The sequence below is a fragment of the Nerophis lumbriciformis genome, linkage group LG02 (genome assembly GCF_033978685.3).
Source record: "Nerophis lumbriciformis linkage group LG02, RoL_Nlum_v2.1, whole genome shotgun sequence".
NCBI lineage: Eukaryota > Metazoa > Chordata > Actinopteri > Syngnathiformes > Syngnathidae > Nerophis > Nerophis lumbriciformis.
In genome coordinates this window covers 69,668,975-69,686,629 of record NC_084549.2, presented here as the reverse complement: position 1 = coordinate 69,686,629, position 17,655 = coordinate 69,668,975, and the positions used below count along the sequence as shown (strand labels likewise).

General features: G+C 43.0%; 1 protein-coding gene across 2 annotated transcripts in view; it reads left to right on the top strand.

Moving 5' to 3' along the window:
- insyn2ab (inhibitory synaptic factor 2Ab) overlaps positions 1-17,655 on the top strand; it is a 124,863-nt gene that overhangs the window by 41,728 nt on the left and 65,480 nt on the right. For both annotated transcript variants that reach the window (XM_061975739.1, XM_061975652.1), the window contains one exon: positions 10,976-12,032. In XM_061975739.1, the coding sequence (XP_061831723.1) occupies positions 10,981-12,032 (1,052 nt within the window). In that variant the 5' untranslated portion in view covers positions 10,976-10,980. The remainder of the gene's footprint in view (positions 1-10,975; positions 12,033-17,655) is intronic.

Genomic DNA, 17,655 nt, shown 5'->3' with positions numbered 1-17,655 from the left:
TACAAGTGGCTGAAAGTTGTGGCGTGAAGTTGTTGTTTTGTGGCTTTTTTTGTAATGGCTTTTGCAATCATGTTGTGACATAAAGTTGTTGTGTTGTTTGTGGCTTTTTGTTTTGTTTGTGCGTTTGCATTTGTAGCGATTTTTGCAATCGCGTTGTAGCTGAAAGTAGTTGTGTTGTGGCTTTTATGTTGTGTTGTGGCTTTTGCAACTGTCATAGGAAAAGCATTGATCGAAGTTAGCGTTCCAGAACATGATAATTATGCGACTATTGGCAACAAAAATAGAGCAAAGCTAAGAAACAATTACCTCTTTCGAGTGAGCCCTCAACAGAGAGTCGGTATAGAGAACATCTTTTTTTGAGCAGATCTAAACTGGAGAGCCCTAAAAGTGCTTTGAAGCATATAAATGTTAACAATCAGAGACTCTCAAGAGCTCAGACCTCTACCAAGGCCAAACAACAACAATACTGCACCGTAAGCACATTTAATGCAACAGAAATAAAGAAATACAAATAAAAAATTTAAAAAAATGCTTATGCAACCCACATGTAGTAAAGTTTGATTAAAAGTCAGAAAGTAACATATAATGCAGTGTTTTGTTGGTTAAACGCACATGTAAGTGCAGGTGAGAGCATGTTATATAAATGGTGTTATTTTTGGCATTCACCACTAATTGCCACGAAGCACTTTCACATGCGTTTGCTTTTAGTGTGTGTTGACATCCTTCCAGTTTGCTTTTATCAGAGCCATTTTAGCTGATTTATTATTGATGGACCTGTTATTGCGCTGCCCGTAATTCCTTAAATGGAGGAGTAACACATTGCCAGTGTGCTGGCCGTGATCAAAATAAACGCACAAGCCACAACACAGCAACATAAAGTCACAACACAACAACTTTCAGCCACAACCGGTTTGCAAAAGCTACAACACACCACAAAGTCAAAACACAACAACTTTCAGCCACAACCGGATTGCAAAAGCCAAAACACAACATAAAGTCACAACACAACAACTTTCAGCCACAACCGCTTTGCAAAAGCCACAACACACCACAAAGTCAAAACACAACAACTTTCAGCCACAACCGAAGTGCAAAAGCCAAAACACAACATGAAGTCACAATACAACAACTTTAGCCACAGCAAGATTGCAAAAGCCAAAACACAACATAAAGTCACAGCACAACAACTTTCAGCCACAACCGGTTTGCAAAAGCCAAAGCACAACAAAAGTCACAATACAACAACTTTAACCACAAGATTGCAAAAGCCAAAACACAACATAAAGTCACAACACAAGAACTTTCAGCCACAACCGGTTTGCAAAAGCCACAACACACTATAAAGTCACAACACAACAACTTTCACCCACAACCGGATTGCAAAAGCCAAAACACAACATAAAGTCACAAAACAACAACTTTCAGCCACAACCGGTTTGCAAAAGCCACAACACACCATGAAGTCAAAACACAACAGCTTTCAGCCACAACCGGATTGCAAAAGCCAAAACACAACATAAAGTCACAATACAACAACTTTAACCACAAAAGATTGCAAAAGCCAAAACACAACATAAAGTCACAACACAACAACTTCCAGCCAAAACCGGTTTGCAAAAGCCACAACACACCATAAAGTCAAAACACAACAACTTTCAGCCACAACCGGATTGCAAAAGCCACAACAAAACATAAAGTCACAACACAACAACTTTCAGCCACAACCGGATTGCAAAAGCCAAAACACAACATAAAGTCACAATACAACAACTTTAACCACAACAAGATTGCAAAAGCCAAAACACAACATAAAGTCAAAACACAACAACTTTCAGCCACAACCGGTTTGCAAAAGCCACAACACATCATAAAGTCTAAACACAACAACTTTCAGCCACAACCGGATTGCAAAAGCCAAAACACAACATAAAGTCACAATATAAAAAGTTTAACCACAACAAGATTGCAAAAGCCAAAACACAACATAAAGTCACAACACAACAACTTTCAGCCACAACCGGATTGCAAAAGCCAAAACACAACATAAAGTCACAACACAACAACTTTCAGCCACAACCGGATTGCAAAAGCCAAAACACAACATGAAGTCACAATACAACAACTTTAGCCACAGCAAGATTGCAAAAGCCAAAACACAACATAAAGTCACAATACAACAACTTTAACCACAACAAGATTGCAAAAGCCAAAACACAACATAAGGTCACAACACAACAACTTTCAGCCACAACCGGATTGCAAAAGCCAAAACACAACATAAAGTCACAATACAACAACTTTAACCACAACAAGATTGCAAAAGCCAAAACACAACATAAAGTCAAAACACAACAACTTTCAGCCACAACCGGTTTGCAAAAGCCACAACACACCATAAAGTCTAAACACAACAACTTTCAGCCACAACCGGATTGCAAAAGCCAAAACACAACATAAAGTCACAATATAAAAATTTTAACCACAACAAGATTGCAAAAGCCAAAACACAACATAAAGTCACAACACAACAACTTTCAGCCACAACCGGTTTGCAAAAGCCACAACACACCATAAAGTCCAAACACAACAACTTTCAGCCACAACCGGATTGCAAAAGCCAAAACACAACATAAAGTCACAACACAACAACTTTCAGCCACAACCGGTTTGCAAAAGCCACAACACACCATAAAGTCAAAACACAACAACTTTCAGCCACAACCGGATTACAAAAGCCAAAACACAACATAAAGTCACAACACAAGAACTTTCAGCCACAACCGGATTGCAAAAGCCAAAACACAACATAAAGTCAAAACACAACAACTTTCAGCCACAACTGGTTTGCAAAAGCCACAACACACCATAAAGTCAAAACACAACAACTTTCAGCCACAACCGGATTGCAAAAGCCAAAGCACAACATAAAGTCACAGTACAACAACTTTAACCACAACAAGATTGCAAAAGCCAAAACACAACATGAAGTCACAATACAACAACTTTAGCCACAGCAAGATTGCAAAAGCCAAAACACAACATAAAGTCACAACACAACAACTTTCAGCCACAACCGGTTTGCAAAAGCCACAACACACCATAAAGTCAAAACACAACAACTTTAACCACAACAAGATTGCAAAAGCCAAAACACAACATGAAGTCACAATACAACAACTTTAGCCACAGCAAGATTGCAAAAGCCAAAACACAACATAAAGTCACAACTCAACAACTTTCAGCCACAACCGGTTTGCAAAAGCCACAACACACCATAAAGTCAAAACACAACAACTTTAACCACAACAAGATTGCAAAAGCCAAAACACAACGTAAAGTCACAACACAACAACTTTCAGCCACAACCGGTTTGCAAAAGCCACAACACACCATAAAGTCCAAACACAACAACTTTCAGCCACAACCGGATTGCAAAAGCCAAAACACAACATGAAGTCACAATACAACAACTTTAGCCACAGCAAGATTGCTAAAGCCAAAACACAACATAAAGTCACAACACAACAACTTTCAGCCACAACCGGTTTGCAAAAGCCACAACACACCACAAAGTCAAAACACAACAACTTTCAGCCACGACCGGTTTGCAAAAGCCACAACACAACATAAAGTCACAATACAACAACTTTAACCACAGCAAGATTGCAAAAGCCAAAACACAACATAAAGTCACAACACAACAACTTTCAGCCACAACCGGATTGCAAAAGCCACAACACACCATAAAGTCAAAACACAACAACTTTCAGCCACAACCGGTTTGCAAAAGCCAAAACACAACATGAAGTCACAATACAATAACATTAGCCACAGCAAGATTGCAAAAGCCAAAACACAACATAAATTCACAGCACAACAACTTTCAGCCACAACCGGTTTGCAAAAGCCACAACACACTATAAAGTCACAACACAACAACTTTCACCCACAACCGGATTGCAAAAGCCAAAACACAACATAAAGTCACAAAACAACAACTTTCAGCCACAACCGGTTTGCAAAAGCCACAACACACCATGAAGTCAAAACACAACAGCTTTCAGCCACAACCGGATTGCAAAAGCCAAAACACAACATAAAGTCACAATACAACAACTTTAACCACAAAAGATTGCAAAAGCCAAAACACAACATAAAGTCACAACACAACAACTTCCAGCCAAAACCGGTTTGCAAAAGCCACAACACACCATAAAGTCAAAACACAACAACTTTCAGCCACAACCGGATTGCAAAAGCCACAACAAAACATAAAGTCACAACACAACAACTTTCAGCCACAACCGGATTGCAAAAGCCAAAACACAACATAAAGTCACAATACAACAACTTTAACCACAACAAGATTGCAAAAGCCAAAACACAACATAAAGTCAAAACACAACAACTTTCAGCCACAACCGGTTTGCAAAAGCCACAACACATCATAAAGTCTAAACACAACAACTTTCAGCCACAACCGGATTGCAAAAGCCAAAACACAACATAAAGTCACAATATAAAAAGTTTAACCACAACAAGATTGCAAAAGCCAAAACACAACATAAAGTCACAACACAACAACTTTCAGCCACAACCGGATTGCAAAAGCCAAAACACAACATAAAGTCACAACACAACAACTTTCAGCCACAACCGGATTGCAAAAGCCAAAACACAACATGAAGTCACAATACAACAACTTTAGCCACAGCAAGATTGCAAAAGCCAAAACACAACATAAAGTCACAATACAACAACTTTAACCACAACAAGATTGCAAAAGCCAAAACACAACATAAGGTCACAACACAACAACTTTCAGCCACAACCGGATTGCAAAAGCCAAAACACAACATAAAGTCACAATACAACAACTTTAACCACAACAAGATTGCAAAAGCCAAAACACAACATAAAGTCAAAACACAACAACTTTCAGCCACAACCGGTTTGCAAAAGCCACAACACACCATAAAGTCTAAACACAACAACTTTCAGCCACAACCGGATTGCAAAAGCCAAAACACAACATAAAGTCACAATATAAAAATTTTAACCACAACAAGATTGCAAAAGCCAAAACACAACATAAAGTCACAACACAACAACTTTCAGCCACAACCGGTTTGCAAAAGCCACAACACACCATAAAGTCCAAACACAACAACTTTCAGCCACAACCGGATTGCAAAAGCCAAAACACAACATAAAGTCACAACACAACAACTTTCAGCCACAACCGGTTTGCAAAAGCCACAACACACCATTAAGTCAAAACACAACAACTTTCAGCCACAACCGGATTACAAAAGCCAAAACACAACATAAAGTCACAACACAAGAACTTTCAGCCACAACCGGATTGCAAAAGCCAAAACACAACATAAAGTCAAAACACAACAACTTTCAGCCACAACTGGTTTGCAAAAGCCACAACACACCATAAAGTCAAAACACAACAACTTTCAGCCACAACCGGATTGCAAAAGCCAAAGCACAACATAAAGTCACAGTACAACAACTTTAACCACAACAAGATTGCAAAAGCCAAAACACAACATGAAGTCACAATACAACAACTTTAGCCACAGCAAGATTGCAAAAGCCAAAACACAACATAAAGTCACAACACAACAACTTTCAGCCACAACCGGTTTGCAAAAGCCACAACACACCATAAAGTCAAAACACAACAACTTTAACCACAACAAGATTGCAAAAGCCAAAACACAACATGAAGTCACAATACAACAACTTTAGCCACAGCAAGATTGCAAAAGCCAAAACACAACATAAAGTCACAACTCAACAACTTTCAGCCACAACCGGTTTGCAAAAGCCACAACACACCATAAAGTCAAAACACAACAACTTTAACCACAACAAGATTGCAAAAGCCAAAACACAACGTAAAGTCACAACACAACAACTTTCAGCCACAACCGGTTTGCAAAAGCCACAACACACCATAAAGTCCAAACACAACAACTTTCAGCCACAACCGGATTGCAAAAGCCAAAACACAACATGAAGTCACAATACAACAACTTTAGCCACAGCAAGATTGCTAAAGCCAAAACACAACATAAAGTCACAACACAACAACTTTCAGCCACAACCGGTTTGCAAAAGCCACAACACACCACAAAGTCAAAACACAACAACTTTCAGCCACGACCGGTTTGCAAAAGCCACAACACAACATAAAGTCACAATACAACAACTTTAACCACAGCAAGATTGCAAAAGCCAAAACACAACATAAAGTCACAACACAACAACTTTCAGCCACAACCGGATTGCAAAAGCCACAACACACCATAAAGTCAAAACACAACAACTTTCAGCCACAACCGGTTTGCAAAAGCCAAAACACAACATGAAGTCACAATACAATAACATTAGCCACAGCAAGATTGCAAAAGCCAAAACACAACATAAATTCACAGCACAACAACTTTCAGCCACAACCGGTTTGCAAAAGCCACAACACACCATAAAGACAAAACACAACAACTTTCAGCCACAACCAGATTGCAAAAGCCAAAACACAACACAAAGTCACAATACAACAACTTTAACCACAAAAGATTGCAAAAGCCAAAACACAACATAAAGTCACAGCACAACAACTTTCAGCCACAACCGGATTGCAAAAGCCAAAACACACCATAAAGTCAAAACACAACAACTTTCAGCCACAACCGGATTGCAAAAGCCAAAACACACCATAAAGTCAAAACACAACAACTTTAACCACAACAAGATTGCAAAAGCCAAAACACAACATGAAGTCACAATACAACAACTTTAGCCACAGCAAGATTGCAAAAGCCAAAACACAACATAAAGTCACAACTCAACAACTTTCAGCCACAACCGGTTTGCAAAAGCCACAACACACCATAAAGTCAAAACACAACAACTTTAACCACAACAAGATTGCAAAAGCCAAAACACAACGTAAAGTCACAACACAACAACTTTCAGCCACAACCGGTTTGCAAAAGCCACAACACACCATAAAGTCCAAACACAACAACTTTCAGCCACAACCGGATTGCAAAAGCCAAAACACAACATGAAGTCACAATACAACAACTTTAGCCACAGCAAGATTGCTAAAGCCAAAACACAACATAAAGTCACAACACAACAACTTTCAGCCACAACCGGTTTGCAAAAGCCACAACACACCACAAAGTCAAAACACAACAACTTTCAGCCACGACCGGTTTGCAAAAGCCACAACACAACATAAAGTCACAATACAACAACTTTAACCACAGCAAGATTGCAAAAGCCAAAACACAACATAAAGTCACAACACAACAACTTTCAGCCACAACCGGATTGCAAAAGCCACAACACACCATAAAGTCAAAACACAACAACTTTCAGCCACAACCGGTTTGCAAAAGCCAAAACACAACATGAAGTCACAATACAATAACATTAGCCACAGCAAGATTGCAAAAGCCAAAACACAACATAAATTCACAGCACAACAACTTTCAGCCACAACCGGTTTGCAAAAGCCACAACACACCATAAAGACAAAACACAACAACTTTCAGCCACAACCAGATTGCAAAAGCCAAAACACAACACAAAGTCACAATACAACAACTTTAACCACAAAAGATTGCAAAAGCCAAAACACAACATAAAGTCACAGCACAACAACTTTCAGCCACAACCGGATTGCAAAAGCCAAAACACACCATAAAGTCAAAACACAACAACTTTCAGCCACAACCGGATTGCAAAAGCCAAAACACAACATGAAGTCACAATACAACAACTTTAGCCACAGCAAGATTGCAAAAGCCAAAACACAACATAAAGTCACAAAACAACAACTTTCAGCCACAGCCGGTTTGCAAAAGCCACAACACACCATGAAGTCAAAACACAACAGCTTTCAGCCACAACCGGATTGCAAAAGCCAAAACACAACATAAAGTCACAATACAACAACTTTAACCACAAAAGATTGCAAAAGCCAAAACACAACATAAAGTCACAACACAACAACTTCCAGCCAAAACCGGTTTGCAAAAGCCACAACACACCATAAAGTCAAAACACAACAACTTTCAGCCACAACCGGATTGCAAAAGCCAAAACACAACATGAATTCACAATACAATAACTTTAGCCACAGCAAGATTGCAAAAGCCAAAACACAACATAAAGTCACAACACAACAACTTTCAGCCACAACCGCTTTGCAAAAGCCACAACACACCATAAAGACAAAACACAACAACTTTCAGCCACAACCGGATTGCAAAAGCCAAAACACAACATAAAGTCACAATACAACAACTTTAACCACAAAAGATTGCAAAAGCCAAAACACAACATAAAGTAACAGCACAACAACTTTCAGCCACAACCAAATTGCAAAAGCCAAAACACACCACAAAGTCAAAACACAACAACTTTCAGCCACAACCGGATTGCAAAAGCCAAAACACAACATAAAGTCACAATACAACAACTTTCAGCCACAACCGGTTTGCAAAAGTCACAACACACCATAAAGTCAAAACACAACAACTTTCAGCCACAACCGGATTGCAAAAGCCAAAACACAACATAAAGTCATAATACAACAACTTTAACCACAAAAGATTGCAAAAGCCAAAACACAACATAAAGTCACAATACAACAACTTTAACCACAACAAAAGCCAAAACAAACGCAAACGCCACAACATAACATAAAGCCACAGCACAACAGCTCTACACCACAACACAACCACATAAAGTCATAACACATCCTCATAAAGTTACAACACAACCTCATAAAGTCACAACACAACCTCATAAAGTCATAACACAACAACGTTCAGCCAAAACAGGACTGCAAAAGCCACAACAAATGCAAATGTCACACCACAACAACATTCACCCACAACCCAACAACTTCACGCCACAATACAGCAACATTCCGCCACAGCAAGATTGCAAAAAGCAACAACACAACATAAAGTCACAGCACAACAACTTGAAGCCACAAAATAACCACAAATGCATACACCACAACACAACAACGTAAAGCTACAACAAAACAACTTTAAGCCACAATGCAACAACAGAAGCAGCAGCGGACCAAGTTTTGTCATTTTTGTTTAGCTGCTTTATAATGTTTGGTTGTGGCTTTTGCAATCATGTTGTGGCTGAAAGTTGTCGTGTCGTGGCTTATGTTGTGTTGTTGCGTTTGCATTTGTAGCAGTTTTTGCAATCGTGTTTCAGTTCATTAGTGTTTTGTTTTGAGGCTTTGTGTTGTTGTGTTGTGGCTTTAAATTGTTGTGTGGTGGCTATTGCAATCGTTTTGTGGCTTTTGCAATCATGTTGTAGCTGAAAGTTGTGGTTGTTGTGTAGCTTTATATTAATGTGTTGTGGGGTTTGCATTCTGCAGTGTTTTTTGCAATCGTGCTGGTGGCTGAAAGTTGTTGTGTTGTGGCTTTTGCAATCGTGTTGTGGCTGGAAGTCGTGTTGTGTTGTGGCTTTAAGTTGTTGTCTTGTGGCTTTTGCAATTGTGTTGTGGCTTTAAGTTGTTGTGTTATGGCTATTGCAATCGTTTTGAAGCTTTTGCAATCGTGTCGTAGCTGAAAGTTGTGGTTGTTTTGTGGCTTCGTATCAATGTGTTGTGGCATTTGCGTTTTGTAGTGGCTTTTGCAATCATGTTGTGGCTGAAAGTCATTTTGCAGCGTTTGCTTTTGTCGGGACCCTTCTTGGCCACCGTAGCGTAGCGGCAACAAAAGTCCCAGGTTTGAGTCCAGATGGCTGACTGACCTGGAGGCCTTTCTGCATTGAGTTTGCACGAACACAAGTTCCTTTCCAGCCAGTTCCTTTGAACAAAGTTCTGACACAAGTTTTGGATTTTCCATCCATCCATCCATCTTCTTGCGCTTATGCGAGGTCGGGTTGCGGGGCCAAAGCAGGAAAGCCCAGACTTCCCTCTCCCCAGCCACTTCGTCCAGCTCCTCTTGGCGGATCGCGAGGCGTTCCTAGGCCAGCCGGGAGACATAGTCTTCCCAACGTGTCCTGGGTCTTTCCCGTGGTCTCCTACCGGTCGCACGTGCCCTAAACACGTCCCTAGGGAGGCGTTCGAGTGGCATCCTGACCAGATGCCCGAACCACCTCATCTGGCTCCTCTCCATGTGGAGGGCCAGTGGCTTTACTTTGAGCTCTCCCCGGATGGCAGAGCTTCTCACCCTATCTCTAAGGGAGAGACCCGCCACCCGGCGTAGGAAACTCATTTCGGTCGCTTGTACCCGTGATCTTGTCCTTTCGGTCATGACCCAAAGCTCATGACCATAGGTGAGGATGGGAACGTAGATCGACCGGTAAATGAGAGCTTTGCCTTCCGGCTCAGCTCCTTCTTCACCACAACGGATCGATACAGCGTCCGCATTACTGCAGATGCCGCACCGATACACTTGTCGATCTCACCATCCACTCTTCCCCCACTCGTGAAGAAAACTCCGAGGTACTTGAACTCCTCCACTTGGGGCACGGTCTCCTCCCCAACCCGGAGATGGCACTCCACCATTTTCCGGGCGAGAACCATAGACTCGGACTTGGAGGTGCTGATTCTCATCCCAGTCGCTTCACACTCGGCTGCGAGCCGATCCAGTGAGAGCTGAAGATCCTGGCCAGATGAAGCCATCAGGACCACATGTCCTAACCCCATGGGGCCCGGCCGGGCATAGCCCAAAGAGGCAACGTGGGTCCCCCTTCCAATGGGCTCACCACTCATGGTAGGGGCCATAGAGGTCGGGTGCTTTGTGAGCTGGGCGGAAGCCGAAGGCAGGGCACTTGGTGGTCCGATCCTTGGCTACATAAGCTAGCTCTTGGGAAGTGGAATGTTTAGAATTTTGCTGAGCTAAATCCAGAGAACACGTTCTGTCATTTTTTTCTTGTATTATAACCCAGTTTTGTCTTCCTTTTTTTTCAGGAACTATGGTGAGTAAAGACGAGGCCAAAAGCATCGTGGTGTCAGACACCGATGAATCCGATTCGGACACGGACCTCGCGCACAACCTCGACGCGCACTCCGGGCCGCAGGTGAGGAAGAAGAACAAGGCCTTGCAGGTCCATTTTCGGGATATCTGCGAGGCGCAGAAGGAGCACGGAGGAAAACACTCCCGGTCCATATCCTGCAAAGTGACCCACAGACAATACATGACCATGCCCGCCAGACGCTCCATCCCGAACGTGACCCGGAGCACCGGCGTGCAGACCTCACCCGACCTGACCAAGCGATACAAGACTTTCCCCTTTGAGAGGAAGAAGGGACACACGTTCAAGCACGCCGCGTTAGTGGAGGACTACAGAGGACAAAACAACGGCTTCTTGAGCGATATAAAAGCGCTGGGAGAGGACGGACAACCCATCGGGTTATCCTCCGTTGTGGGACAGACCAAGGTTTTGCTCCACCAGACGGACGACAGCAGCGATACGGAGGATTTGATTTGCGACGCCAACTGCGTGGACGGAACCTCCTGTCCGGATTCTCATCTCCCGTCCCGTCTGAACAACCCCGCGGAGCACCAGGACTGCGGGACAAGGACTAAACACAAAGGATTACCGCGAGAAGACACGGACCAAGCTTACGCCAAGCGTCCGCTGGCCAACTCTGAGTTCGCAAAGGGCGGGGGTCCGGTCGCGTGGAACTCTTTGACCCGAGTGGAGTCTTTGGGAAGCCCCTCGAAGGCTTGTAAAAGAAAGCAGTCCCAGACGCTTCCCCACAGCGTCTCGTGTTCGTCGCAGTCGCGAGGGCAGTGCCGGACCAGGCACGCCTCGGCCTCCTCCAAACTCCAGCAAACGCCTGGGACGGGCGAGGGTTTACCTGCGGGGAGGAGCGGCCGGCGGGTGACACCTCAACCCGGAGACAAGGATATCAAAGAGCAGCTGCAGGCTATGGAGAATCTCATCAACTCCAGCCAGGAGACCATCAAGGTCCTCCTCGGAGTTATTCAGGAGCTAGAGAAAGGTGAAGCACAGAGAGAGGGGTGAGTTTCTTTATAATGAACATTTAAATTTTTTATACAGGGACCCTGCAAAGTATAGTAGACTATAGAGCTGCGAGCACCTTTCACACAGGCATCATCCGGCTCTTTTACAGCCACTTCTAAAGACAGCTTGTGCACAATTATTTAGGACCTGATGTTCTAAGATCCAAATAACAAGTCCTAAACAACACCTGCAAACCATACAATTAGTGGCCTGATTTACTAAAGGTTTGCGTGTACTAGGAGACCAAAAATACAAAAAACAAATATGTCTGGAGCCGCAAAAAGGGGAAAAAACGTATATAAGTCTGATAATGAAGGCAACGCATGACGTAAGTGTCTTTATTAGCTATAATAGCCTACTATCAAAATGACTTTAAAGTCTTATACAAGTGTTATAATGAAGACAACACATGATGTAAGTGTTTATATTAGCTGTAGTAGCCTACTATCAAAATGAGTTTAAAAGTCTTATATAAGTGTTATAATGAAGACAACACATGATGTAAGTGTCTATATTAGTTGTATTAGCCTACTATCAAAATGACTTTAAAAGTCTTATATAAGTGTTATAATGAAGACAACACATGATGTAAATGTTGATTTTAACTAAATTAGCCTACTATCAAAATTACTTTAAAAGTCTTATATAAGTGTTATAATAAGGACAGCACATGATGTAAGTGTCTATATTATTTATATTAGCCTACTATCAAAATGACTTTAAAAGTCTTATATAAGTGTTATAATGAAGACAACACATTACATAAGTGTCTATTTTAGCAATAATAGCCTACTATCAAAATTACTTTAAAAGTAAGTGTTATAATTAAGACAACACATGATGAAAGTGTCTTTATTACTTACTATCAAAATGACCTTAAAAGTCTTATATAAGTGTTATAATGAAGACGACACATGATGTAAGTGTCTATTTTAGCTATAATAGCCTACTATCAAAATTACTTTAAAAGTCTTACATAAGTGTTATAATGAAGACAACACATTACATAAGTGTCTATTTTAGCTATAATAGCCTTCCGTTAAAATGACTTTAAAAGTCTTATATAAGTGTTATAATAAAGACGACACATGATGTAAGTGTCTATATTATCTATATTAGCCTACTATCAAAATGACTTTAAAAGTCTTATATAAGTGTTATAAGACAATTACACAATTCAAACAACACAACACAACAACGTAAAGCCACAAAAACAACAACAAAGCTACAAGAAAACAACTTTGAGCTTCAAACTGACTGCAAAAGCCACTAATGCAAACACCACACCACAACTATTTTGTTGCCAATAATCACATTAACATCACGTTCCGGAACACTAACTTCAATCAATGCTTTTCCTGTGACAGTTTCAGTTTATTGTATTTCTTAACTGCAGCACTTCCACTGCATAACCCTTTTATGCTCACCTCTTCTCCAATGCTATGCAACATTTCATTATGATTAGACGGTCCGCTAATGCAGGTCACCAAAAGGTATTTTCCCAACACGCGCTCGGGGTGAAATGATAGCTACAGGCAACCGGTGTCTTGGCGAAGTCTTACATTATTTTTACAGCAGGGGAAAAGACTCGGAGAAGGCATTCGACCGTGTCCCTCGGGAAGTCCTGTGGGGAGTGCTCAGAGAGTATGGGGTATCGGACTGTCTGATGGTGGCGGTCCGCTCCCTGTATGATCAGTGTCAGAGCTTGGTCCGCATTGCTGGCGGTAAGTCGGACACGTTTCCAGTGAGGGTTGGACCCCGCCAAGGCTGCCCTTTGTCACCCATTCTGTTCATAACTTTTATCGACAGAATGTCTAGGCTCAGTCAAGGCGTTGAGGGGATCCGGTTTGGTGGCTGCAGGATTAGGTCTCTGCTTTTTGCAGATGATGTGGTCCTGATGGCTTCATCTGGCCAGGATCTTCAGCTCTCGCTGGATCGGTTCGCAGCCAAGTGTGAAGCGACTGGGATGGGAATCAGCACCTCCAAGTCCGAGTCCACGGGAAAGGGTGGAGTGGCATCTCCGGGTTGGGGAGGAGACCTTGCCCCAAGTGGAGGAGTTCAAGTATCTCGGAGTCTTGTTCAGGAGTGAGGGAAGAGTGGATCGTGGGGCTGAGGTTGCTGAGGTAGTTAAAAAGCTCCTCGGTGGCAAGGCCCCAGGGGTAGATGAGATCCGCCCGGAGTTCCTTAAGGCTCTGGATGCTGTGGGGGCTGTCTTGGTTGACAAGACTCTGCAGCATCGTGTGGACATCGGGGGCGGTACCTCTGGATTGGCAGACCGGGGTGGCGGTTCCTCTCTTTAAGAAGCGGAACCGGAGGGTGTGTTCTAACTATCGTGGGATCACACTCCTCAGCCTTCCCGGTAAGGTCTATTCAGGTGTACTGGAGAGGAGGCTACGCCGGATAGTCGAACCTCGGATTCAGGAGGAACAGTGTGGTTTTCGTCCTGGTCGTGGAACTGTGGACCAGCTCTATATTCTCGGCAGGGTCCTTGAGGGTGCATGGGAGTTTGCCCAACCAGTCTACATGTGTTTTGTGGACTTGGAGAAGGCATTCGACCGTGTCCCTCGGGAAGTCCTGTGGGGAGTGCTCAGAGAGTATGGGGTATCGGACTGTCTGATTGTGGCAGTCCGCTCCCTGTATGCTCAGTGCCAGAGCTTGGTCCGCATTGCCGGCAGTGAGTTGGGCACGTTTCCAGTGAGGGTTGGACTCCGCCAAGGCTGCCCTTTGTCACCGATTCTGTTCATAACTTTTATGGACAGAATTTCTAGGCGCAGTCAAGGCGTTGAGGGGATCTGGTTTGGTGGTTGCAGGATTAGGTCTCTGCTTTTTGCAGATGATGTGGTCCTGATGGCTTCATCTGGCCAGGATCTTCAGCTCTCACTGGATCGGTTCGCAGCCGAGTGTAAAGCGTCTGGGATGGGAATCAGCACCTCCAAGTCCGAGTCCACGGGAAAGGGTGGAGTGCCATCTCCGGGATGGGGAGGAGACCTTGCCCCAAGTGGAGGAGTTCAAGTATCTCGGAGTCTTGTTCACGAGTGAGGGAAGAGTGGATCGTGAGGTCGACAGGCGGAGCGGTGCGGCGTATTCAGTAATGCGGACGCTGTATCGATCCGTTGTGGTGAAGAAGGAGCTGAGCCGGAAGGCAAAGCTCTCAATTTACAGGTCGATCTACGTTCCCATCCTCACCTATGGTCATGAGCTTTGGGTTATGACCGAAAGGACAAGATCACGGGTACAAGCGGCCGAAATGAGTTTCCTACACCGGGTGCCGGGTCTCTCCCTTAGAGATAGGGTGAGAAGCTCTGTCATCCGGGGGGAGCTCAAAATAAAGTCACTGCTCCTCCACATCGAGAGGAAACAGATGAGGTGGTTCGGGCATCTGGTCAGGATGCCACCCGAACGCCTCCCTAGGGATGTGTTTAGGGCACGTCCGACCGGTAGGAGGCCACGTGGAAGACCCAGGACACGTTGGGAAGACTATGTCTCCCGGCTGGCCTGGGAACGCCTCGGGATCCCCTGTGTAGGAGCTGGACGAAATGGCTGGGGAGAGGGAAGTCTGGGCTTCTCTGCTTAGGCTGCTGCCCCCGCGAGCTGACCTCGGATAAGCGGAAAAAGATGGATTGATGGATGGGTTGTTTTTTAGTGTTGCCGAACTGGGCTGACCCAAGCTAACTGGATGCCAATCTGACAAGTCATGATTCGATTGCGATTCTTCGATTCAACATTGATTCTCGATTCAACACGATTCTTAATACCAACCAATTCTCGCAACATCATGTAAATTCCGGACTATAAGCGGACAATCACTGGTACTTTAACTTTAACTTTAACTTTAATCATTTTATATTATATAATATTACCGTATTTTCCGCACTATAAGGCGCACCGGATTATAAGGCGCACCTTCAACGAATGGCCTATTTTAAAACTTTGTTCATATATAAGGCGCACCGCATTATAAGGCGCACCGCATTATAAGGCGCTTAGAATAAACGCTACAGTAGAGGCTGGGGTTACGTTATGCATCCCGTAGTTGCGAGACCTGTTGTGGCTCAATATTGGTCCATATATAAGTCGCACCGGATTATAAGGCGCACTGTCAGCTTTTGAGAAAATTGGAGGTTTTTAGGTGCGCCTTATAATGCGGTGCGCCTTATATTTGAACAAAGTTTTAAAATAGGCCATTCGTTGAAGGTGCGCCTTATAATCCGGTGCGCCTTATAGTGCGGAAAATACGGTAACTTTAATTATTTTATATTATATAATATTACCGTATTTTCCGCACTATAAGGCGCACCGGATTATAAGGCGCCCCTTCAACGAATGACTTAATTTAAAACTTTGTTCATATATAAGGCGCACCGCATTATAAGGCGCAGCGCATTATAAGGCGCTTAGAATAAACGCTACAGTAGAGGCTGGGGTTACGTTATGCATCCCGTAGTTGCGAGACCTGTTGTGGCTCAATATTGGTCCATATATAAGTCGCACCGGATTATAAGGCGCACTGTCAGCTTTTGAGAAAATTGGAGGTTTTTAGGTGCGCCTTATAATGCGGTGCGCCTTATATATGAACAAAGTTTTAAAATAGGCCATTCGTTGAAGGTGCGCCTTATAATCCGGTGCGCCTTATAGTGCGGGAAATACGGTAACTTTAATTATTTTATATTATATAATACTACCGTATTTTCCGCACTATAAGGCGCACCGGATTATAAGGCGCACCTTCGACGAATGGCCTATTTTAAAACTTTGTTCATATATAAGGCGCACCGCATTATAAGGCACACCGCATTATAAGGTGCACCGCATTATAAGGCGCTTAGAATAAACGCTACAGTAGAGGCTGGGGTTACGTTATGCATCCCGTAGTTGCAAGACCTGTTGTGGCTCAATATTGGTCCACATATAAGGCGCGCCGGATTATAAGGTGCACTGTCAGTTTTTGAGAAAATTGGAGGTTTTTAGGTGCGCCTTATAATGCGGTGCGCCTTATATATGAACAAAGTTTTAAAATAGGCCATTCGTTGAAGGTGCGCCTTATAATCCGGTGCGCCTTATAGTGCGGAAAATACGGTAACTTTAATTATTTTATATTATATAATATTACCGTATTTTCCGCACTATAAGGCGCACCGGATTATAAGGCACACCTTCGACGAATGGCCTATTTTAAAACGTTGTTCATATATAAGGCGCACCGCATTATAAGGCGCACCGCATTATAAGGCGCTTAGAATAAACGCTACAGTAGAGGCTGGGGTTACGTTATGCATCCCGTAGTTGCGAGACTTGTTGTGGCTCAATATTGGTCCACATATAAGGCGCACCGGATTATAAGGCGCACTGTCAGCTTTTGAGAAAATTGGAGGTTTTTAGGTGCGCCTTATAATGCGGTGCGCCTTATATATGAACAAAGTTTTTAAAAAGGCCATTCGTTGAAGGTGCGCCTTATAATCCGGTGCGCCTTATAGTGCGGAAAATACGGTAACTTTAATTATTTTATATTATATAATATTACCGTATTTTCCGCACTATAAGGCGCACCGGATTATAAGGCGCACCTTCGACGAATGGCCTATTTTAAAACTGTGTTCATATATAAGGCGCATCGCATTA